Source organism: Lithobates pipiens, unplaced genomic scaffold (genome assembly GCF_037356315.1).
Source record: "Lithobates pipiens isolate NorthernLeopardFrog02 unplaced genomic scaffold, aLitPip1_a1.2 Scaffold_8, whole genome shotgun sequence".
NCBI classification, from domain to species: domain Eukaryota; kingdom Metazoa; phylum Chordata; class Amphibia; order Anura; family Ranidae; genus Lithobates; species Lithobates pipiens.
Window position 1 is genome coordinate 338,869,329 of NW_027507903.1, and position 25,447 is coordinate 338,894,775.

General features: G+C 42.0%; 1 protein-coding gene across 1 annotated transcript in view; it reads left to right on the top strand.

Moving 5' to 3' along the window:
* The first annotated feature begins 2,878 nt into the window (after positions 1–2,878).
* NR3C1 (nuclear receptor subfamily 3 group C member 1) overlaps positions 2,879–25,447 on the top strand; it is a 252,620-nt gene continuing 230,051 nt past the window's right edge. The window contains exons 1-2 of the mRNA XM_077473094.1: positions 2,879–3,128; positions 5,841–7,019. Coding sequence (XP_077329220.1) covers positions 5,854–7,019 — 1,166 coding nt within the window. The 5' untranslated portion in view covers positions 2,879–3,128; positions 5,841–5,853. The remainder of the gene's footprint in view (positions 3,129–5,840; positions 7,020–25,447) is intronic.

The following is a 25,447-nucleotide window of genomic DNA, read 5'->3' on the forward strand; positions in this document are numbered from 1 at the left end:
CGTGGTGTATAGACGAAGAAGGAAGTGTAGACCAGAGGAGGAAAAGAAGAGGAGTGTGGAGTAGAGGAGAAGAGAGTATGGACCGGAGGAAGAGTAAGAGAAGAAGAAGAAGAGTGTGGAGCAAAAAGTGTAGGCCGGAGGAGGAGGAGAAAAAGAAGAGTGTGGAACAGAGGAGAAGAGAGTGTAGACCAGAGGAGGAAAAGAAGAAGAGTGTGGAGCAGAGAAGAAGAGAGTGTAGACCAGAGGAGGAGAAAGAGGAGAAGAAGAAGAAGCAGCATGTGGAGCAGAAAGTGTAGATCGGAGGAGGAAGAGAAAAACAAGAAGAGTGCGGAACAGAGGAGAATAGAGTGTAGACCAGAGGAGGCGAGGAAGAAGAAGAGTGTGGACCAGAGAAGGGTGTGCAGATCGGAGGAGAAAAAGAAGAAGAAAAGAGTGGATTGGAGAAGAAGGGAGTGTAGACCTGAAGAGGAGGAGGAGAGGAAGAAGAGTGTGGAGCGGAGAAGAAGGAAGTGTGGTGTATAGACCGGAGGAGGAGGAGAAGAAGAAGAGGAGTGTGCAGCGAAGAAGAAGAGAGTGTAGACTGGAGGAGGAAGAGAAGAAGAGTGTTGAGTGGAGAATAAGGGAGTGCAGTGTGTAGACCTGAGGAGAAGAGTGTGGAGCAGAGAAGAAGGGAGTGTGGTGTATAGACCAGAGGAGGAAGAGAAGAAGAAGAGGAGTGTGGAGCAGAGAAGAAGAAAGTGTAGACCGGAGGAGGAGGAGGAGAAGAAGAAGAGTGTGGAGCAGAGGAGAAGAGAGTGTAGACCAGAGGAGGATGAAGAGGAGAAGAAGAAGAAAAAGAAGAAGAGTGTGGACCGAAGAAGGGAGTGCGGAGTGTAGCCCAGAGGAGGAGGAGAAGAAGAAGAGTGTGGAAAAGAGGAGAAGAGAGTGTAGACCTGAGGAGGAGAAGGAGAAGAAAAAGAAGAAGAGTGTGGATCGGGGAAGGGAATGCAGAACACAGAAGGAGAAGAAGAAGAGTGTCCACCGGGGGAGGGAGTGGAGAGTGTAGGCTGGAGAAGGAGGAGGAGAAGAAGAGTGTGGACCTGAGAAGGAGGAGGAGGAGAAGAAGAGTGTGGAACAGAAAAGAGAGCGTAGACCTGAGAAGGAGGAGGAGAAGAAGAAGAGTGTGGACCTGAGAAGGAGGAGGAGGAGAAGAAGAGTGTGGAACAGAAAACAGAGTGTAGACCTGAGAAGGAGGAGGAGAAGAAGAGTGTGGACCTGAGAAGGAGGAGAAGAGTGTGGAACAGAGAAGAGAGTGTAGACCAGAGAAGAAGAGTGTGGACCTGAGAAGGAGGAGGAGGAGAAGAGTGTGGAACAGAGAAGAGGGTGTAGATCTGAGAAGGAGGAGGAGAAAAAGAGTGTGTGGACCTGAGAAGGAGGAGGAGAAGAGTGTGGAACAGAGAAGAGAGTGTGGACCTGAGAAGGAGGAGGAGAAGAGTGTGGAACAGAGAAGAGAGTGTAGACCAGAGAAGAAGAGTGTGGACCTGAGAAGGAGGAGGAGGAGAAGAATGTGGAACAGAGAAGAGGGTGTAGATCTGAGAAGGAGGAGGAGAAAAAGAGTGTGTGGACCTGAGAAGGAGGAGGAGGAGAAGAAGAGTGTGGAACAGAAAAGAGAGCGTAGACCTGAGAAGGAGGAGGAGAAGAAGAAGAGTGTGGACCTGAGAAGGAGGAGAAGAAGAGTGTGGAACAGAAAACAGAGTATAGACCTGAGAAGGAGGAGGAGAAGAAGAGTGTGGACCTGAGAAGGAGGAGAAGAGTGTGGAACAGAGAAGAGAGTGTAGACCAGAGAAGAAGAGTGTGGACCTGAGAAGGAGGAGGAGGAGGAGGAGAAGAGTGTGGAACAGAGAAGAGGGTGTAGATCTGAGAAGGAGGAGGAGAAAAAGAGTGTGTGGACCTGAGAAGGAGGAGGGGAAGAGTGTGGAACAGAGAAGAGAGTGTGGACCTGAGAAGGAGGAGGAGAAGAGTGTGTGGATCTGAGAAGGAGAAGAGTGTGTGGACCTGAGAAGGAGGAGGAGGAGGAGGAAAAGAAGAGTGTGTGGACCTGAGGAGGAGAAGAAGAGTGTGGAACAGAGAAGAGAGTGTGGACCTGAGAAGGAGGAGGAGAAGAGTGTGTGGACCTGAAAAGGAGGAGGAGGAGAAGAGTGTGGAACAGAGAAGAGAGTGTGGACCTGAGAAGGAGGAGGAGAAGAGTGTGTGGACCTGAGAAGGAGGAGGAGGAGGAGAAGAAGAAGAGTGTGTGGACCTGAGAAGGAGGAGGAGGAGAAGAGTGTGGAACAGAGAAGAGAGTGTGGACCTGAGAAGGAGGAGGAGGACAAGATGAGTGTGTGGACCTGAGAAGGAGGAGGAGGAGGAGAAGAGTGTGGAACAGAGAAGAGAGTGTGGACCTTAGAAGGAGGAGGAGAAGAAGAAGAGTGTGTGGACCTGAGAAGGAGGAGGAGGAGAAGAGTGTGGAACAGAGAAGAGAGTTTGGACCTGAGAAGGAGGAGGAGGAGAAGAGTGTGGAACAGAGAAGAGAGTGTGGACCTGAGGAGGAGGAGGAGGAGAAGATGAGTGTGTGGACCTGAGAAGGAGGAGGAGGAGTAGAAGAGTGTGTGGACCTGAGAAGGAGGAGGAGGAGGAGAAGAAGAAGAGTGTGTGGACCTGAGAAGGAGGAGGAGGAGAAGAAGAGTGTGTGGACCTGAGAAGGAGGAGGAGGAGAAGAAGAAGAGTGTGTGGACCTGAGAAGGAGGAGGAGGAGAAGAGTGTGGAACAGAGAAGAGAGTGTGGCCCTGAGAAGGAGGAGGAGGAGAAGTGGTGTTGTGTGGAGCGGGGCTGTAGTTGCCTTGAGCAGCCAACAGGTTGCAGCGTTCCCCGCTCTGTAGTGTGTGTCGTCTCCCTCCCCATACACACACACACACATACATAGACACACACTGAGCCCCCTCCGCCGGCCGCCCTCTGTCTCTCCTCCCTGTATGTCCGGGATAGGCGGCTCCCATCCCCGAGGGCGCCTCTGCTGTGTGCACCGCGCACACGGGCCGCTGCCAGCCGACACAGGGGCACCCAGCCAGACGGAGCACGGAGACATGCCCGGAGCTTGAAGGCCGCCAGCTGTAAGTATCCGGGAGAGGGGGTGTGTGGGGAGGACATTGAGCCCAGCGCCTGTTTACTTCCTGCACACAGCCGCCTTCCTCCTGTCACGATAACTTGTTTATATGTGATGTATGGAGGGGACATGTCGGGAATGAAGGACACTCATGTCACGGTCACGCCGCTCATTCTTCTCACAGCACAACTTCGGAGGGCGGCTGGCCGGCGCCCCCCATTCTAGCCTTCCCCGCCGGTATGTGTGCTGTGCCCAAGAGCTTGCAATCTGCTGGCAGCCCGTGTCGCTGTGTGCTGGGCACATGCCAGGGGCCGCGGTGAATCATCCCTCTCCCTTTACACAACTTTTCCTTTAATACAGCCTCTTATGAAACCCGGGACTGCAACTTCCTGCACAGCTCCCCCCCCCCCCCCCCCATCCCGGGATCGGAACGGGGGGCTCATCACCCAGACAGGGGACCCCCCACATATGACTTTTCTGGGGTCTCTCATAGGTCGCCCCTATTCGACGAGGCCGGGCTGTTTATTTCCTCTGTAATGACAGCAGGGATTAATGGGCGGGGCTCCAACTAGTTGGTGACGTCATGTAATATATTCAATATTGCTTTATGTTTTATTAATAGCTCCCATCTTCCCTGGCAGACCACTTAACCCTTGCCAGGCCACCCCTGTGCCAGATGACAACGTGGGGCTGGAGAGTAGTGGGTGTGTCATGCTGATCCTCATCTTCCTTGAACTGTACATTCTCTTCCTTGGCTGCCTATGATTTAATAAGCCTACGTATGGCCTATAGGAAGGCTGCTGGGACTTCACTCCTAGGATCGTGTGCTGAAAGGGTTACACGTGGGAGGACAGAGAGAGAGTGGGGGCAAAAATCTAATATCCTCCATTCAGTGTGATGGCTCAGCTTCGATTCAGAAAACAAGATCTCCTCTAATTATTATTATTATTAGTGGTACTTATATAGCTAATGGATCGTGTAACATACATACTGAGATGGAGGATGAATGCGAGTCACACTCCGCTTCGCCATGCTCAACACCTCTGCCGTAGATAAGCTTGTCCCAAGAGCTTGCAACCCACTTCTTCCCAGAATAAAAACTTCCGTTATCAGTCCTCAAAATCATTTCTATTTCTCTTTTATATTCATTTCTTGCCTTACTTTGAGAGGTAAAAACTAAAACCAGGCTTTATTTTCAATGAGTCGTTTTACATGCCAGATAGATTTTTTTATTTTCTCTAACAATTTAAATATGTGTCTATGCATATTGTCTCATAATAGAAATATGCGTGTCTGTGTATTGTCTAATAATATAAAGATGGGCATTTCCTAGCTTTCAAAGCACATGTGTATCTCCATCCAGCTGTCTGCAGAAGCCAACCCTACAATGGATGCATTTTGTCCAATGTGCACTGGACATATTATTTTTTATTTTATAATGCCCACATTACATTATTTGGTGTCTTCCTGCAGTTTACATACACAAAAAAATAAAATATATATATATATAATATTATAGTATTTTTTTGTTTGAGAATAAACTTAGCAGAATTATGCAGGTACAAATCTATCTACTGTACTTGTATGAGGATGTATATACGATATATATATATACACACACACATATGAGGATGGATATACGCTATATATATATATATATATATATATATATATATACTGTATTTGTATGTAAAAAAAAAAACTCTCTCTCTCTCTCTCTCTCTCTCTGTGTATGTATGTATGTATAATATATATTTCTTAAAAACAATTGTGTAGAATGAACTCCGCAGAATTATGCAGTAACAAAAAAATATATATTATTATTATATTTTTTTTATTTTTTTTTTTATAATTTTCTAATATTACTATGTGAAGTGCATGTTATATGGGAAAAAAAATAAAAAAAAAATAAGAAAACCGCACAAGAGATAAAAAGAAAGTATACAGACTAAGAGACAACAATCTAGCAACCGTTTTCAATTTAACAGCACCCCTTATTCCGTATACCCAGGGCTGGCATGACAACTGCAAAGCACAATATGAGGGATGCGGATGGTTGCAATTTGCATCGCAAATCCTATAATATTCATCCCATGCAATGTATAATTTCCAGGATTTGCAGTCATGTGTAGCTGTAGATAAAAGCTCTGTTTGAGTCAGGAGTGTTGAGTGGGAAGAGGAGACTTTATATTATGTATTTCCTTTTTAAAAAGAAATGGATATGATAGTGTCTGCAGGGTGCCTGTCCAGTGGTGAAATGGTTAACTGTCACTTGAGCACATAACGTGCCTCCCTTGTAGGTGAACCTCGCATCTCGCATTTTAGGAAGCGCTTACAGGGAGCTTCCAAACTTACCTAATACTTTTTCTGGTTACGATAAGCTTGCACGTGATCGGATAAGAATGTTTTAAGAGGTCTCACTAGTTTCGCCTTTCAGGATGAATTCTGCTTTTCTTTTTTTTTTTTTTTTAAAGCACACAGCAAAATCATCTTGTAGTATTCTTTTGCTAAAATAATCCAGAAAGGAAATATCATTGAATGCAGATAATCTCATTAGGTTGATTTATTCATCATGGTACAATGCATCGCCAGCTCTTTGTGGCAGGGACAGTTCAGAGAAGTATGTCAGTCACGCTGTATTAAACGTAATTCCTAGGTGAATCAAGTTCTCTGTAAAAGTTTTTTTTTTGTTCATGGTTTTTTTTTTGTCTCCTCCCAGGCATCACTATCCAATGGATCCCAAAGACCTATTGAAGCCGCCCAATGGATCTCAGGCTGTGAAGACTGCACATTACAGTGACAAGAAAGGGAATGTGATCGATTTATTTACAAGCTATAGAGGTGGAGCCTGTGTGAACATTTCTACATCTTGTCCAACCCCACCTGCTTCATTGCCAGACACACGGCAGCAACTACAGCAGCAGGAACTGCCTACAACAGTAGATCCAGCTAATGGTCTGAGTAATGTGCCTCAGCCAGACCTGTCCAAGGCTGTCTCCCTTTCAATGGGACTTTATATGGGGGAACCAGATACAAAAGTAATGGGAAACGAACTTGGTTACCCACAGCAAGCTCAACTTGGAGTCCCAACCGGAGAAACTGACTTTAGGCTGCTCGAAGAGAGCATTGCCAGTCTTCAGGCAAAATCTTCTGTCCCAGAGAAGGTGCAGGAGGGCCTTGAAGACAAAGGAGTTAAATGTGACCTGTCAACCCAGCCAATCGCTTCTGCACAGGGTCAAGGGAGCAGCACTAACAAGTTGTTTTCCAAAGACCAAAGCACCTTTGACCTTTTACAGGATCTGGATCTGCCCCCAGAGTCACCCAGGGATTTAAAGGGTAGTCCATGGGCACTGGACCCTTTATTTGAAGATGACGCTGTTGACTTGCTATCTCCTTTGACCACTGATGACCCTTTTCTTTTGAGGTCAAATTCAGTCAATGAAGACTGCAAACCTCTCATTCTTCAAGAGGGCTCATCTAAAATAGGTGATCATGTAAGGGACTTAGTACTGCAGAGTACTGAAATACAGTTGTCTCAAGTGAAGACTGAAAAGGATGACTTTATAGAGCTGTGTACTCCTGGAGTAGTAAAGCAGGAAAAGTTTAGTCCCGTTTATTGCGGTGGCCATTTTTCTGGATCTAGCCTCTTTGGTAACAAAACATCAGCCATATCTGTGCATGGTGTCAGCACTTCAGGGGGACAGATGTACCACTATGACTTGAACACTTCCCCACTTTCTCTGCAGTCGGATCAGAAGCCAGTTTTTACCTTGGGCCCACCTCTGCCTTCTATTGCCGAAGCCTGGAATAGGTGCCATGGGTCTGGGAATGAAAGCATTGCTTCACCAGGGAATATAACCTATCAAAACAGGCCCATGTTTTCCAATGGCTATTCAAGGTAAATCATTGTTATTTTTTTTTCTGTTATTTTGTATTTGTATTTTGTACATTTTGTTTTATCAATTTGTTTCTTTTTTTTGTTTGACTAAAAATGTGCTTGGGGGAAAATATTGCTGTAAATGCATTTAATGGCATTTCTACAGTGGGTGCATGAGTTGTTGTAAAAAGTTGCTGACAGTCTTGTAATACCTGTGTGGTGAATGGTGTAAAATATTGCCAGGTTTACCAAAGGGTTAATTTTGGCCCATATTTTAATCATTTATCGCTGATTATGTGTACCATTTTGAAGAGGAAATACTCTAATGGTGTTGTGAATAGATACGATCTTTTGTTCTTGCTGTTTTCTGTACTTGTTCTCCTCCCAGCAGGGATGGGGTTAAATTTCCCGAGTGGTGTTTTTACCTGGTAAACTTCCAGTGTAATGTTCTGGTACAAATTGATGTTGTCGCTTGGTTTAATTTCAGAATTGGTTAATATTACACAGGGGAGATTGCATATAAAATGTGCAGCGAGCTGTTTGTTTTCTCCGGCTGCTTCTTTTAGGAGTGCTTTGGCAGAATAAACGTAATACGTTGACTCTGCACTTTGCTAACAATCAACCTTTACGATTATATTTATGGGGCAGGTTGGCTCTTTGAAATTCTTGGCTACCAAACTATTCAGTTACTATGAATTTATATATGTTTTTTTTTTATTTTTTTTTTTTGGGTGGTTTTAAAGCTTTATTGAAGTATTATTTCTTCATACACTTAATCACATAAAAAGATCTAGCACCAAAAATTTTCCTTTAACTTCATGAACCGACTCAATAACACAATCTGAGACGATTTTCCTTATATAATATATATGTATTATTACACTGTACCTCCAAAAGCATTAGGTGTTTCTATCAGCCCTTAGAGGAAATTCTAAAAATATCAGCATCTACGCAATATTGGAAGTTTCTGTTGCTAAAGTACTTGCATCATTAAGAGAGACATATAGGACTGTTACACCAGAAAGCCCTAAAACATTATAACGTTTCCTAACAACAATCAAGGTCTAAAAAAGTGTTCTAAAAGGGAAGCTGTATTAGTTGACATCAATAAGTTTTCCTGTAAATGCTTATTTATTATGTTGATCCAGTACCTGAAGTGCTTTCCGAGTTATTGACCAGTACCGAGTATGCAGATCAGGAGGTTTACTCAACTCTGGCCATACATTATACCATTTTCTTGTACAGTTTTCCTTTAGATTTACCAAAGCCATGGAATATGAGGTCAAACCTGAACACTTTAGGCAGGCAATCAGGCAGGCCTTTGCACTACATGGTTGAAGGTGAATCTAAAGGAAATTGAATAAGAAAATTGTATAATGTATGGTCAGGCTAACTTTGTTAGCTTCCTGCTTGTTCTCATCAGTGATTCATGGGTTGCAGGAAAGAAATTAGCTTGATTTCCCCATCAACACAGAAAGTGTTGACAGGGTAATCCCCCCTCCCATGAACACAGCTGCTAGTAATAGGCCTGCTGCTAGCAGTAATTGCATGTAAAATCTGACATACTGGTTATACCCAAGTTGATTGATTTATCAACTTGGGTACATTCAGCCTGCCTATACATGGTTTGAATCTCAGGCAGTCCCTGCTGAACCAGCTGAGATTCGTGTTGTCTGTAGCTGACCTAAAGCTTAATTTTTTAGTCCTTGGATAGAGAGGTGAGAAGTAAAAATCATATAAGTCTTCATGTACACGGGATGTTGTTTAACCTCTCCTGAACGACTTAACTAGATACAAACCAGCATCTAAAAAAAAGTCTGTTTATCTGAGTTTACATGCCGTGTTTAGCTGTGCTTGAGTCTAGAAGCGTTTGTAAAGAAAACACTTTTTATTTTATTTTTAAATGAAAAACGCCTGTAAACGTGAGTTACCCCATTTAGCAGTGTTTACAAGCTGTTACAGGCATTTGGCATTTCAAATGCCTCTGAACATCCATCTGAACACATTTTTTTTTTTTTTTTTTTTTTGTTTTTTTTTTTTTTTTTGCATTCCACAAAATGCGTCTAAACTCAACTGCCTAGTAATGACCATAAACGACCCTGTGTACATGTACTGCTATAAGATAACATAGAGGAGAGTTCAGGGGCAGCTGAAAAAAATGCCCAACTGCTCCTAAATGTTGGTTTACCAGCAGCAGTGTACATGAGGCCTAAGGCTGGTAAACGGACGTTCAGAGGCAGTTGGATGCTTTGTCAAGTTAATTCGTTCAGGAGAGGTTGTAAAAACCTCCCCGTGTACATGAAGCCTTATACTGATTTTTATTATATATATTTCCTGGATGGTGGACCTTGGATATCAATGTTCCCCCCTCTACGTGCTCTTTACTGATCTAACACATGGATGTTGTAACTGAAGTACTGGGAAACCAAAACCAGACTTTTTGTCTGCAGAATGCTTTGTGTAAAGTTTATGCTGTTTGATGTCAGATGCTTTACCTTTTTGACTTTACTATTTGACTGAATCGGAGAACAATGAAAGTATCATAAAAATTGAGTGTATTGTCAAGTGTGTGCTAAAATAACAAAATGGGTATTTTTCTTCTAAAGGCATTCCCAGCTGTCACAGCTGACATTAATGTAAATCTGGAACCAGACTTCAAATCTTTTAAAGTGATTGTAAACTTTTTTTTTTTTTTTTTTTAAATAACAAACATGTTATACTTACCTGCTCTGTGCAGTGGTTTTTGTACAGAGCAGCCTTGATCCTCCTCTTCTGGGGTCCCCCACCTGCAATCCTGGCTCCTCCCCATCTGCCCCCAAAGCAAGCCGCTTGGTTTAGGGCACTCATGCTGGCTCGATCTTGAGCTGACCTGTGTGTTTCAACGGAGACACTTAGCATGCCCCCCCCCCCCGCTCTCTCCTCATTGGCTGTGATTAACAGGAACAAATGGCTTTCGCTGCTGCCTTCGTGGCCAGTGAGGAGAGAGTTCGGCTGTTCTCAGGCACAGCACTAGATCGATATTGGGCTCAGATAAGTATAAGGGGGGGGGATTGGGGGATTCTGTGCACAGAATTTTTTTTACCATAATGCAGAGAAAGCATTAAGGCAGGGTGGATTTGATTTAAATCAAGTCGATTTAAAGCGCTAGAAAAAAGGCTTGATTTAAATCATAACTTTTAAAAAGCAACTGTCATCTCTGTCCCGCAGCGGCTCCTCCTCTGACCTTCTGTTGACTCACCGACATTCCCATTCACTTTAATGGGACAGCTGGTGATGTGGCAGTGACGCAACAAGGTGAGGGACATGGCGGCAACTGCTGAGTGTATGACTACTAACAGGCACTGCCATGATGGATCTGAAATTACAGGTGCTATTTAAATGTAAGGACTCATTCTTGCTGGTAGTTAGAATCTTTAATATTTGCAAACCAAGTGAGGGTTTCCTAGCTGGAATAATAAGCTGTCAAATTAGTAAAATCAGAACCGATTTAATCATACAGTTTGTAGTGTACATAGATTTGCAAAACAATGGGATAAAGGAATATTCCTCAACTTTGTTTTATCTCATGGTTGCTATTAAATTGTGTGAATGCATCAGTGCAGTGCATGTTATCTCAGCTTTCAGAGCTTGGATTTATTGAACGAGTTTACCAAAAATGTAAATATTGCAGAATATACAGCCTCATGCTTTAAGCTCCATTTAATGCTAAAAAAAAAAAATTATTAATGTATCTTAAATAGGAGAACTATATTTAGATTTTAACTTTTTTTTTTTTTTTTTTTTATAAAAAATCAAAATAATCCAATTTTAAATTTAAAAAAACAACAACATATTATTATTATTATTATTATTATTATTATTATTATTATTATTTTCTTAAAATCATTGATTTTTTCCACCCTGAATTAAGGTAAAAACATCTCCCTTCACAACCACTTTCAAAGTGCTACTCATTGTTAATAGTAGGTATATCCAGGTGTCTACTCTTTGTATTCCTCTGTTAGTAGACACCACCCCTCTCAAAGGTGCAGTTACTAGGCTAACTACTATATCACATGTCTTTACATCAAAAATAAGGCCCTAAATCAATTGCAGTTTCATTAATAAATAGAAATTATGCAGTATAATAATACAATAATGCTATACTAATTTGCTATTATTACTGGTCTCATTTCCTTTTCTTCAAACTAAAAAGTCGCAGGCCTTTAAAGTGATTGTAAGGGCCGGTTCACACTGCGACGCGAGGCGAGGCGACACGGCTCGCCTCGCCTCGCTCCCGCAAGTCGCCCCCATTCAGTACTATGGAACCGTTCTGAGAGGAGCGACTCGAGTCGCTCCGACTCAGAAAAAAGGTTCCTGTACTACTTCGGGGCGACTTCGGGGGCGACTTGCATTGACTTCTATGCAGAAGTCCTCTGCAAGTCGCCGCTGAGCTCCCCGCAAGTCGCGGCGAGGTAAGTCAGAGACGCCTCGCCGCGGCTCGCTGTGTGAACCGGCCCTAAAGGCATTTGTTTTTTTTTGTCTTAATGCATTCTATGCATTAAAGTGTTTGATAACACACTTCCATAACTCTATATAAGCCCCTCTGTGTTCTAATAACAAAAGCTCCTGTCTGTGTGTTTTATTATTGCCTTGTTTCACAACAGGTTCCCTGCGATCGCGTCACCGGTCGTGTCTCTTCTCTGCTGGGCTGACAGATGCAGTGGGCGGGGCCGAGATTCCCTCCACTGATGTCAGCCAAGATGCAAGGAGGAGAGGAGAGAGATAGAGAGCTGGCCTTCACGTGATAGTGGGGAACCGCTGTTATATATGGTAAAGGAGGCTTTTTTTTTAACCACTTCTGGACCACCGCACACCGATATACGTCCTTACTTTGAAGAAGGATATCTTTGTTATGGCAGCCCCGGTATCCTCTTCTTCAGTGGGCGGTCCAGTTTCCAATAACAGTGGTCTCTGTGGTGGATTTCCCGCAAGATCACTTTTATCCACGGGGAGAGGGGCCCAGTGCCCTCTGCCGCTTTCTGGAGCCGTCGGTAGCGGCGGAGGCGATTCGATTCTTGTCCTTGCTGGGTATGGAGACGATTGAGAGGAAGATGGCCCCCACCCTTTTCCATACCATTGCAGGGCGAAAGCAAAGTCAAAATGTCATTTCCGCCCATAGCTCTTAAAGGGCCATTTTTTTTTTTTTCTTCAAATTATTCATTTTAGTGTAAATATGAGATCTATAGTCTTTTTTGACCCCAGATCTCATATTTAAGAGGACCTGTCATGCTTTTTTCTATTACAAGGGATGTTTACATTCCTTGTAATAGTAATAAAAGTGACGCTTTTTTTTAATTTATTTTATTTTTTTTAAAGAACAGTGTAAAAATAAAATAAATAAGAAAACATTTTTTAATTTTTAAACGTGCCCTGTCCCGCCAAGCTCGCGCGCAGAAGCGAACACATACGTGAGTAGCGCCTGCATATGAAAACTGTGTTCAAACCACACATGAGGCATCACTGCGGTCGGTAGAACGAGCAATAACTAGCCCTCCTCTGTAACTAAAAACATGCAACCTGTAGAATTTATTTTAAAATGTCGCCTATGGAGATTTTTAAAGGTAAAAGTTTTTCACCATTCCATGACTGGGCGCAATTTTGAAGCATTGCCATGTTGAGTATCAATTTCCTTGGTGTAACGTTATCTTTCACAATATAAAAAAATTTGGGCTAACTCTACTGTTGTCTTATTTTTTTAATGCAAAAAAGTGAATTTTTTTTCCAACAAAGTGCCCTTGTAAGACCGCTGCGCAAATACAGAAAGTATTGCACGACCTTCATTTTATTCTGTAGGATGTTAGAAAAAAAAAAAAAAAAAAAAAAAAAAAAAAAAAATATATATATATGTATATATATATATAATGTTTGGGGGTCCTAAGTAATTTTCTAGCAAAAAAAAATGTTTTTAACTTGTAAACAACAAATCTCAGAGGCTCAGTCCTTAAGTGGTTAATAAAGCACACAGACAGGAGCACTTGTTATTAGAACACAGAGAGACTTGTTTAACTTTTAAAAGTTATGAGAGCAGCAGGAGCCGAGGGGGCTGGCACTGACACAGGGACAGGTGAGGAGGGAGGAGGACACAGAAGTATATAGAGGACAGGAGAGCTGTGGATGATGGAGGCACGTAAACCGTGTAAGGACTCAGCAGCCATGATACACCATGGTCAGTTTACAAGGGGGGAGGGTATAGGCAGGCAGGATCAGCCAGGTATTACAGGTGTTACAGGGGGCCATATCACACAGCACTGTGCTATATATAATGCATTAACCGCTTCAGCCCTGGAAGATTTTACCCCCTTCCTGACCAGAGCACTTTTTACAAAATAGGGACTGTGTCGCTTTAACTGACAATTGTGTGGTTGTTTGCTGTACCCAAAGCTTTCTTTTGGTGGTATTTGAGCATGTATGCGGTTTTTATCTTTTACGCTATAAACAAAGAGAGTGACAATTTAAAAAAAAAAAAAAAAACGGTATTTTTTCTATAATAAACATATCCCCCAAATAATAAAAAAATCAGTTTAGGCCAATATATATCCTTGTACATATTTTTTGTAAAAATCGCAGTAAGTGTATATTGGTTTTGAGCAAAAGTTATAGTGTCTGCAAACTATGGGATTTATGGCGTTTTTTATTTTTTTACTAGTAATGGCGGTGATCTGTGATTTTTAGCGGTACTGCGACTTTGCGATGGACAAATTGGAGACTTGACACTTTTTTTTGGGACCATTGACATTTATACAGTGATCAGAGCTGAAAAAATGCACTGATTACTGTGTAAATGTCACTTGCAGGGAAGGGATTAACAATAGGGGGGCGATCAAGGGGTTAATTGTGTGTTCTAACTGTATGGGGATAGGATTGACTAGGAGAGGAGACATATTGTTTTTCCTACTTAGTAGAAGCAAACTATATGGCTCCTCTCCTCTGACAGCACAGAGATTTGTGTGTTTACACAAATCCCCGTGCTGGCGTTCATGCACACGTGCGCCCTCTGGTAGCTGAAAAAGGGTAGGACATACACATACAGGATTTTTCCCAGGAGAGGCATTGTGCCACAGTATATATATGTACCTTCTGTGTGCATCAGACACCCCCCCCCCCCTTTTAATTCTTGCCTGAGCCAATTTCTATCCAGTGATGTTGAGGGAGAGACTCGGCTGCCCGGGATGCTCCTCCTCATTGGCTCCTGCAGCTGTCAATTAAAGTCAGTGAGCCAATGAGGTGAGAGGGGGTGGGCCTAGCTGGGGGGTCCGTGTCTAAATGGACATGCGGAGCTGCGGCTCGGTTGCCCCATACCAAGCTGCTTGCTGTGGGAGCACTCGTCAAGGGGGGGGGGGGGGGACAGGAGAGCCGAAGAGGGATTAGAGAAGAGGAGGATGGAGGATCAGGGCAGGTAAGTATAACAGGTTTGTTATTTTTAGGCACAAAAAAAAAAATGGGTAACTCGCCACTACTACTGTTTATATCAGGACTTGGTATTCACTTCTGTTAGGGGTGTAGAATTATAAGGGCTTGCAAATACATTCTCTATGCAAATCATCACAGGCTCAATGCAAGGGCATGTAGAATACAATTGTTTTTTATGTGTCTTATATTTATCAAGTCTGTATTGAGGTGAGTTATGTTGTGGTAACTGACTGTATTGCATGTCACTTCATTACTATGAGACAGAGACTTGAACAAAGTGTCCATTTTGTGGCACTTCAGTAAAGAGTAAGCAGTGTCTTGCATTGTAACAACACTAAGTCCGACCCCTGATATCCGTGGCTGTCTGCTTAGACAATGATTATGTGTGACGATCACTGCTGGACATCAGTTATAGCTATATTCTCAGAATAGACCACCATCATGGATTGATTGGCTGACTAGTCATTCACACCTTTTTGTCAGTGGGGCCTGTTCACATCTATGCAACGACTTCTATGTGACTTGAGAAAAGATGCAGGCGCTCTTGGTGCAGCAGTGTGTTTTTGGCCTCAGACTTCAAAGTGAGTGCATGAAAAAGCATGAAAATGCAGATTCACAGGTGTGAAGCTAGCCTTAAAGACCAAAGTCTAGGAAGATAAAAAAAAAAAAAATATATCCCTTGCAGTGAGGCTGTGCCCGCTCTACAAGGGGTTAATAGCTTGTTTCATCTAGGGGAGAGGAGAAACCATTTTAATTACTTGATCTTCTGCTCTCCCCCGATCTGGAGGTGGACCCTCCTGCGTAGGGGGTGCAGAAGCTGTGACGACCAGTCTAACTGCGGGTCGGAGCTGAGGATCAAGTAAGTATAATTCCTTTTTATTGTTGCCGTAGACCAAAAACTAGCAATTAACCTCTACAGCATGGGCACTGCCCCACTGCAAGGGTTAATTTTTAATTTACCTGAAGTTGAGCTTTAATAAAATGTAATGTGTACCGTAATGTTTACCACTAACAGGTCGTGTTGTCTGTTTGCTACACAGAATAACAATTGAACTAATTAATGTAAAACTGTTACTAATGAGTACATTTGCGTCTCCTATTTCCTACTGGAAAATATGATTGCTCTGTATCTCTAAGGAATGCAGTTGGTGAAACTGCTGGAAGCCATATATATGGTGTGTAGGCTGAAATCCTGCAGATCACAATATCTGACTTGACTGTACAAAGCACCACAAAGGGGTGTGTTTCAGTTTGACTGAAGATGATTGTCTTTACCCAAAAATGAAGCCATCACAGGAGAAATGCAGCTAAAAGTGACAATATTCCAAAAATGCTACTATCTAAATTCTCTCTCAGCTTTTCAACACTTTTATGCACTGACCTGAAATAAGTATGCAGTATGTGAAGTAGAGCTGCACGATTCTGGCCAAAATGAGAATCACAATTTTGTTGCTGAGAATAAAAAGATTGCGATTCTCTCACAATTCTCGCGACGTAAAAGCTTTCACATTATGCAAAAAAAAAAAAGGGCTAACATTACTGGTTAGTTTTTTTTAATTTACTTTTTTTTTAATTCATTAAAGTAATAAAAAAAATACAAATTGCATTTGAAAGATCGCTGCGCAAATATAGTGTGACATAAAATATTGCAACAACCACCATTTTATTCTCTAGGATGTTTTTTATTCTCTAGGATGTCTACTAAAAACATGATATATAATGTTTGGGTGTTCTAAGTAATTTTCTAGCAAAAAAAATTATTTTAAACCAACAAATGTCAGAAAAAGGTTTAGTGTGTGGTTAAAAGTTTTTCAATTACACACAGTCTATTCCATTGACAAATTGTTACAATGTTTATACTTCAGTTCAACTGATAAAGAATGTTTGGCAGACTGCCCTGTTTTTCTCTTCCTTTCTTTTGATGGCTGCGGCTTCAGAAGAGCAGAGAGAATTCTTTGCATAGAAAGAATTGTGAAACACTTCAGTCAAGATTGCGATAACGATTCTTGGCGATTAATTGTGCAGCTCTAATGTGAAGTACTGATTTTCATACTTTTTCTGGGCTGTGTCTTTAATTCTGAAAGCTAAAAGGGGGTCAACATAGCAGCCAGGCAATTAGCGTTTTAAGGAGGCGACAAATCACGCCCTCCATATTTCTCTCAGGATAGTTTTCTTTTAAAGTTACACTGACAACTGCAAAAAAAAAAAAAAAAAAAAGCAGATCCCTGTCAAAGAAGCCTGTTGATACTTTCCTCTTCTGCTGCCCATTGCTCTGAGACTCTTGATGAACTATGCTGTTCAAAGAATTTTCTGCATTCAACACCCTTCCTGGTGTGCCACATGTCTGGTCCCTCGCTGCATGCTGAGATCCTATCAGACAACCACCAACATCATTACTGTGTTCTGCAGTGACGTAAGGGCCTCAGCACGCATTGAAGGACTTCTGTATCAGAGACGGATGCCAAAGATTATATGAATGGACATAGCTCTTCAGGAGAGCAAATATCCAAAGAACAGGTCACAGGATAGGAAAGTATTCAAAGTTTGACTTTCGTTTTAAATTTTTATTTTTGAGGCATCAAGTAATGTTGCAGTACACAATCAAAAATGATCTTCACTTATCTTATTACTAATAAGGCAGTGCTTCTTTATGAATGTGTTGCAAGATACACTTGGGTCAGGAATGAGTACATTATCACGTGCGTTCCTGACCCCCACACAAATGCGCTTCTCTTTTGCAGATTCCTACACGCTATTCCCAACGCACACTCTCCTGTAGAAATGGCTGTGTATGTAAGTGGGTGCTGCATCGAATACCTGCTGGAACCATAGATAGTCAGAGCAAGAGAACGTTACCAGCATAGCACGGATCTTCAGAATGGGTCAAACTTTATTCAGCGATCACATTGTTACAGCACAAGCAACACTTCGGAGCCTCTCAGGACCCCTTCATCAGGCATGTGACCACCGCCTGATGAAGGGGTTCTGCGATGATCTGAAACATTGCTTCTGCTGTAACAAAGTGATCGCTGAATAAGGTTTTGAACCCATTCTGGAGGTTTATGTGGGTTGATTTGCTAAAACTGGAGAGTGAAAAATCTGGTGCAGCCATGCATGGTAGCCAATCAGCTTCTAACTTCAGCTTGTTCAATTAAGCTTTGACAGAAAACCTGGAAGCTGATTGGCTATATGAACAGCTGCACCAGATTTTGCACTCTCCAATTGTAGTAAATCAACCCCAAGGTGTGCTGGTGACGTTCTCTTGCTCTTTAGGAGATGCATGGGAGTGTTATTAATCGCATCCCCACACATCGGCACCAGCGCATGCTTTTTTTTATAAAAAAGAGCCAAGGATTTCTTTCTACATGTTTCTTATGAGTACAGCGGCCCAATCAGATTAATGGGCTGCTGTACCTGCGACATGCACACGCACATTTGTGAACTTAGTTGCTTTGAATGTATAGCTGTTGGTGGGTGCTGGGAGCATCCAGTGCTGAAGCACCGATCCTGGCCCACTGCAATATTTATTTTTGTTTGTTATTTTTTATTAGTACCTTAATGAAATGTCTCTAGTAATATTTCAATTAAGTGGTTGTTAACCCACTGTCACATTTTAATACTATCCGTTTTGTTTCCTAATACTGTGCTCCCCTGTTTATGTTTTATTTTAGAAAAACCTCCTTTACTGTATTTCACTGCGGCTCCCAGCTCTCATGTCACCGCTCTGTCTTCTCTCTGCCTGTCTTGCAGAAGAAAGGGGCGGGGCCAAGGTTTCCCCGCTGATGTCAGAGGAGAGAGGAGATGTGGCCGTGGCCAAAGGGAGCCACCGTGAGATACAGTAAAGGAGGATTTATTTTTCTAAAACAGACAGCAGGGCACAGTATAGTATTAAAATATAGTGTATATTCCTGCAGCAGGAGAGGGATGGGGCAGCGCTGCATGCAGAGAGGGGAGGGGGGGACAGAGGAGACAAACGCAAGAGAGCAGGCTGTGGGTGACGGAGGTACACAAACAGACCACGATGACAGGGCTCAGCAGCTATGATTATCGTGGTCTGTTTCCAGAGGGGAGATGGGAAACTGGCAGGATCAGCCAGGTTTTTTAGGTGTTACAGGGGTCCAAATTACACAGCAAAAGCACTGTGCTGTATAAAATGCTTTAAAGGAGTAGAATCCATATTACAAACGCTTTAAGTTCTAGTCACTCAGCAGTTTTTGAATGAGGTGGTTTTCGGCCACAGCAAACCAAGCTGAAAAAAAAAAGCATGATAGCACTAATAAAGTACTTTTTTCATCACACACCAGCTCAATACATTGGTGCAAACTAGCATCATAGTAATCAAGACAAATTTGCCTTGTTTTTTGCATTGGGCCTGCGCTAGTTAACAGTGAAGGTGTTAGTGGGCCCAAAAAAGCGTTGCATGTAAGTACTACTTAAATTTGTCACAGACATGGGTACAAATGATGAAAATGTTGTAGGGTTTTCTTGCATTTAGTGCATTTAGGCTTCCAACCACCTACACACTGCCAGAAATGGGGTTGATTTAGTAAAACTGGAGAATGCTAAATCTGGTGCAACTCTGCATAGAAACCAATCAGTAAAGTCAAAACATAACTAACTCTAAGCCTGATCTATCTAGCCCTGTAAAGCAAAAATAGCTATACTTGCCTATTCCGCAGCTGTAGAACAGGTAAGTATAGCGATGTTTGCTTTACAGGGTTAGATAGATTAGGCTTAGAATAGGTTTAGATTAGTTATGTTTGGACTTTACTTCCACATTAATTGAACAAGCTGAAATTAGAAGCTGATTGGCTTCTAGTGTTGTAAATGCCTTATTGAATCGCCCTCATTGTCTTATTATTTTTATTTTTTTAATCTTCTGCTATTCGCCTTGAATTAAAAAAAGTTCCTATACTGTGCTGCGTGGACTACAATGACATTTATAAACAGTTTGCTTGTATGTGTTAATATCCAAATTTGCACATAGGAATGAAAACTGTAAGGCTGCATTCACACCTGAGCGTTTCAAAGTCACGCAGTTTTGCCGCATTTCTGCTGCGATTTTGTTCAGGTCACCAATACAAAAGGCAGAAAAACCTCTGTGATCTGCCCAAAGAAGCTTGTGTTCTTTTCTGAGCTTAGGGCATTTTTCAGGTGTTTTGCTTCAGGTGACAGAACGTTCAGATGTGAACAGGTGCCATTAAAATGAATGGGATTTTGCTTGTTGGGCGTTTTTTCAGGCATTTTTTCTGTTTTTTTACAAGCATTTTATGAGCTGAAAACATTCAGGTGTGAATGCAGCCTAAATGTTTTTGTAGCAGAAGGCAGATTGCAGCACTGTATCACAGTGTATATAAGTGTATTGTATTTCTTCTTCTGGTTGGGTGAATTGCAGCTGGCCGCGTACTTTGGACCCAAACACTGAAATCGCCTAGTGCCCGCAGCGTGTACACAACACGTGTAATGCTTTGGATAGCAATTTTTTTCTCTTGGCTGTTGTGAGAATTTTAAAGGAGTGGCAGTAAGCATTCATTTGCTTACTAAAGCATTCCCATCACCTAAGGAAGTGTGGGTCTGGTGACAATCTGATTTGAGATATATTTTCCACTAAATATAGAGACGATGCCATGGGAACAGTTATAGTTATGTTTTTGGGCCTAGACGTAATGGCATGATTGTGAACTTAAAGTTAGTAGTATATTTTATTGATCTCTAGGCATGAAGATTTCCATTTGTTTCGGGCTCTAAGACTACTGATTATTGGGGCTAAACTTCAAACACACAAATAAGCCCACTTTTAATTGTTAGAAATTGGCTCCTACAATTCCTTTTAAAAAATGCATCAGTAGGGGAATTTACATATGACAGTCCTTTTGTCACCACCTATCAGAATGTGCAACCATTTCGGAACTGTTATGTCTAGTATACATGATGAGAAAATCTGACTAAAAATAGCGCTTTTGAAACGATCGTCCGATAATCTAATCGTTAGTACGCAGGTTTGAGAGCCGAGCACTAGAGTTCATGCCAAATTGTCTGAAGGGACAAGTATAAAAAAATGTGTCGTACAACACCACGCAAACGATTTTCGTTTCATCAGTGTAGTATTCATGCGGAAAAAAAAATTGTGAGCAAGACCGCGTATGCTCAGAAACGGAAGAATACACTACAATGCAATACATTGCATCACTTCTGAAAGTGTATTCTGTCGTACGAGAATTTTAGTAACTTTAGAAACCTGTTGGTTTTCGATATGAGACTAGCGTGCAAAAAATAAAAAAATAAAAAAGGCATTCATCTGATATTCTCATCGTGTGTACGAAGCTTACGCTAGTGGCATGTGGAGGGTTAGGCAGAGGGTGCCAAAAGGTGGGATTAGCACATGCTGTCTTTTTTATTGCTAGAGAGTTGCTCACAAGCAGGAGGGCTGGGATTGTTTCTCACCTTCAAAACTAAAGGGGATGTTTTACCAACAGCACTTAGTGTGCAATAGAAATTAGTATAAAAAGTGCCCACCCAACTGAAGTAACTGCAGAGAAGGGTATTTAATATTTTATATAAATTACTATAATTTCTCAGAACGCATTGGCTATACAAATAATGCTATTCATTCTATGTATTCTGGAAAATTCCAGTATGAATGATGTTCATTCCAGTATGACCCCTTTCAAACTGGGGCCACGGCTGCGTTCACGGTACAGGTTTTGCGCCGCTTTTAACCCCATAAAAGGGGGTTTTCAGCGCTTTTAAGGTGCTTTGAAAGCACTACCCATTCATTCCAATGGGCAGGGGCATTTTGGGAACGCTGTATAGAGCGCTCCTAATTCACCCCAAAGATGCTGCTTGCTGCCTGTCCCACAAGCGCACCACCCCAGTGTGAAAAGGTAGAATTAATGAGAGGCACTTAGCAGAGGCTATTTCTAGCGCTGTGAAAGGGGTCTAAGGGTGCAGTTTGACTTCAAAGTGTCCATAAAGTGTAACATTGCCCTTTACCAGCCTTGGCTCATACCTTTTAATTGAATTTGGTTAGGCATACATATGGCCAAAACCAATAGATCTTGGTGTGGAAATAATAGAAATGGTTGCATGAAGACTGTAAAAAGAGTAGAAGATGGAGTTCATTACATTTTAGGACATCACATCTTTCCTGTTTGATAGCTAAGCAAATATTGATAGGAAATTTGGATTTTGCTTTGCCTTGTACAGTGGTTAATAATTATCAGATCGACTCTGAAATGGTCTAATTTTTGCAATAGATGGCCTGTGCATAGGTTCCTGCATTCAATAACAATCTGAGTATGTTGAAGGAGCTTTCTGACAAAAAGACATAGTTTTGTGATCAGAAACCACGTGTCCCAATTGGTTAGTCACCTGTACTATTCTTTTAGATTTACTAATTCATTGGTTTATGATTATATGGTTGTCTGTTTCCAATTTATGAGCTACAAAAAAGTGGCTTGTTTGCATTTTGTTTGGACCCAAATGCATATTATTCAATTTTTGCTTCAGCAGTTAGGTTTATGAAGGGTTAAAGCTGTATTCCAGGAATTCAGCTCCTTTGTTAAAAGTAAAGGCATGCTATAGGTTAAGTCCAGGGAGCTGCTTGACATCTCTTGTGCTTAATTTATTTTTATTTTTTTACATCGGACAGTCTTATTGGAGTCCCAGAGGACAGCTATTGCAGTATTTCAGGTCTAAGGATCTTCAACATTATAGTTGTTGCAGCTGCTGTGCCTGCTGCCCCACCCTCCTCTTGCCCAATCACAGAGGCCTTTGTATTCTGTGAACTCGTTCACAAAATACAAAAGCTTCTCTGAATGGGCAGCAACAAAGGGGATGGGTGGCATATCTGCTCTGTATGCCTCTCTGCTCTCACAGTCTGAGCTGTTAGTGTTTGTTCTGCCAGAGCAATAGCTGTGTCAGGCAAAAATAATAGAGCTTCAGGAGATGTCAGGCGCCTCCTTGGACTTAACTCATAGTGGGCCTTCACTTTTTACAAAGTGAATGAATTCCTGGAATTCAGCTTTAAGACAGCTTTCACACCAAGCCACGGGGGTGTTGGCGGTAAAGCAACGCTATTTTTGGTGCCAATTTACTGACGTTTTCACAGCGGGGAGGTTTTAACTCCCCGCTATCGGCAGAAAAGCAGCATTTTGCCGGCGGAATCGCAGTATTGCCCCATTGATTTCAATGGGGAGCAGCGGTGGAGGAGCAGTGAGTTCACCGCTCCAAAGAAGCTGCTGGCAGGACTTTTTGTGACGCCCTGCCAGCGCAGCACTCCAGTGTGAAAGCCCTCAGGCTTAAACACTGTAGTGAATGGAGCCACTTTTTTCAGGTGCTATGCAGGGCCCTATTTTTAGTGCTGTAACGCCTGAAAAACGCTGGCAGTGTGAAAGGGGTCTAACTGATAATGTGATGCAATTCAAGTGGTAAGTGAAGTGGAGCAATGAAGGACAACTGCAGTTCAGGACCCTTTTTATTGTAAATCATTATTCTTTCAGCAGTCAGCAAAGTTAAATACATGTTCATTTAAAATCATTGCTAAAGTGATTGTAAAGTCTTGCTTGTTTTTCCCGATAAAAATTACAAACATATTATACATACTTGCTCTGTTGCAGTAAATTTGCACAGAGCAGCCCGAATCTTCCTCTTCTCAGATCTCTCTTCTGTGATCCTGGCCCCACAGCAAGCAGCTTGCTATGGGGGCACCCAAGCTGAGTCACAGGTCCCTGTGTCCATTCAGACACGGAGCCCTGACCCGGCCACATCCCCTCTCTCTCCTGATTGGCTAGCTGATGTTGATTGACAGCAGCGGGAGCCAATGGTGCCGTTGCTGTGTCTCAGCCCATCAGGAAGGAGAATCTCAAATGGCTAAGACACTTGTGGACATAGAATGCATTAAGATAAAAAAAATCTTCTGCCTTTACAACCCTTTTTAAGTTATTTTGAATTTCATTTTTTAGGAATTATAAATGTAGTGCCCCCCCCCCCCACCCCCTTAATGAAGAGGTCAAGCCCCGCTTAGTTGAACTGGCAACTACCGTAAATATCATATAGATAAAAGTTAAATGCCATTTTAAATGATCATGATAATGGAAAGATACAGTATATGACTGGTGTAAGACACTTCATGCATATCTGCTTCCTTCTACTGCCACTATGAAGGAAAAGCATTGCTGTAGTGAAGCTGTACTCTCAGCACAAATGAAAAGCTAAGCGACTGCCTTTCTTGCAAACCATTGTTTTTTTTTTTACTGAAATCCCATGATGGGTGCAAAAACCTTCCCTGCTATACTGTCCAGTGTGGGATCTGCCAGTCCTGTCTCTTGTCAGTAAAAATGTAAGTTCATAGAAGTGCCTTAGACCCCTTTCACACTGAGGTGTTTTCAGGCGCTTTTGGGCTAAAAATGGCGCCTGTAAAGCGCCTGAAAAACAGCTCCCCTGCAGTCTGTGTAAAAGCGCCCCTCTAGTGGCAGAAAATCCCTGCAAAAACGTTCAGAAAGTGCCGCTAAAGATAGCAATGCTTTGCTGCTCCGGTGTGAAAGGGGCCTTAGGTTTTGTCAGTAATCATTGCCCTGCTTTTAGCTGCTTGTGTGCTTCCACAGTGTTCAAAAGTAAATGAATTGTTTTATAGATCCAAAACCTGAAATGAACCACGTAACTTTAAGAACAGTGGCCACAAACTCCTGGCGGAAAAAGTAAAAATTTTGAGTTAACTGGTATTTTAGCCAGTTGAATAACCTCTTAGCAGCTTTGAACCTGACAAGCAAATGATGTCACAGAGAAGCAGGCACTGATGATGCGGTTTGTCTCGTATGCCCGAATAATGAAAGCAGAAGCAATAATTGTTACTTTGCTTGAACCCGTTAGGGATTATTAGAACACATGTGCCATTATCCTATGCAACATTGTGTTGATATGCAGTTATGTAGAAACCACATTTTAATGGATTTATGACTAGTTTAATAACACAGTCACATGCAGGGTGGATACAAATCAATGATTTAAAAAAAAAAAAAAGTTTTTTTTTTCATTTAAATAGATAAAAAAAAAATATCAAATTTATTTTATTAACATGCTTTTGGAGTAAAAATCTATTTAAGGTGCATTTTAATAATTTAGTTTATTCAGCAGGAAATGGAGATTAGTTATGTACCATGAGGCTGTATAGTCTGCAATATTTACATTTTTGGTAAACTCATTCAATGAATCTAAGCTCTGCAAGCTGAGATAGCATGCACTGCATTGATCCATTCACACAATTTCACAGTAACCATGAGATAAAACAAAGTTCAGGAATATTCCTTTATCCCATTGTTTTGCAAATCTATGTACACTACAAACTGTATGAGCCAGCAGAGGTCCGAATCGTATGTTTTTGTGATGACTGGGGTTCTTCACATCACAATCCCGTCCTTACATCAGTGTCCCTAGGCCCCCTGCATATATGGAAAGTTAATTCTGGCAGCTCCCGCCTCCATCTGCTCCATGTGTGCAGAACTGTCTTTCCTCGCGCTCTGCTGTGATAGTGACAGCAGCGGAGGCAGGGAGAAAAAAATCATCTCCTAAATGGCTATATGGCAGGACTTTGGCTGTCCGGATGGGACAGTGATTTGGTCTGGATCCGGACCGCGGTCTGCCATTTAGTGAAGCCTGATCTATAGTTTCATATCCAACCAGCATATGGAGCTGTGGCTTCTCTTTAATTGTTTTCTAGGCTCCCCTTAGCTACTGTAATTTGCAGAGAACAGCGGCTCAAACTTCAAATTTTGCAAGTCGTGCATCTTGCTTGTGGCTTAGCACTTATATATACAGTAAACTCATTGACAAGAAGCTTTGTCAGCGTCTGTTAAGTATTTAAAAGTGTGTCCAGTGTTAACATTAGTTTGGTGTGTACTTTCAAGGAAGTAGGTGAGTTATCATAGTTAGAGATGTGTAGAGAAGCTAGCCATCCCATCCAGACCTGGTGGCTTAGGCAAGGTTTACTAAAACTGGAG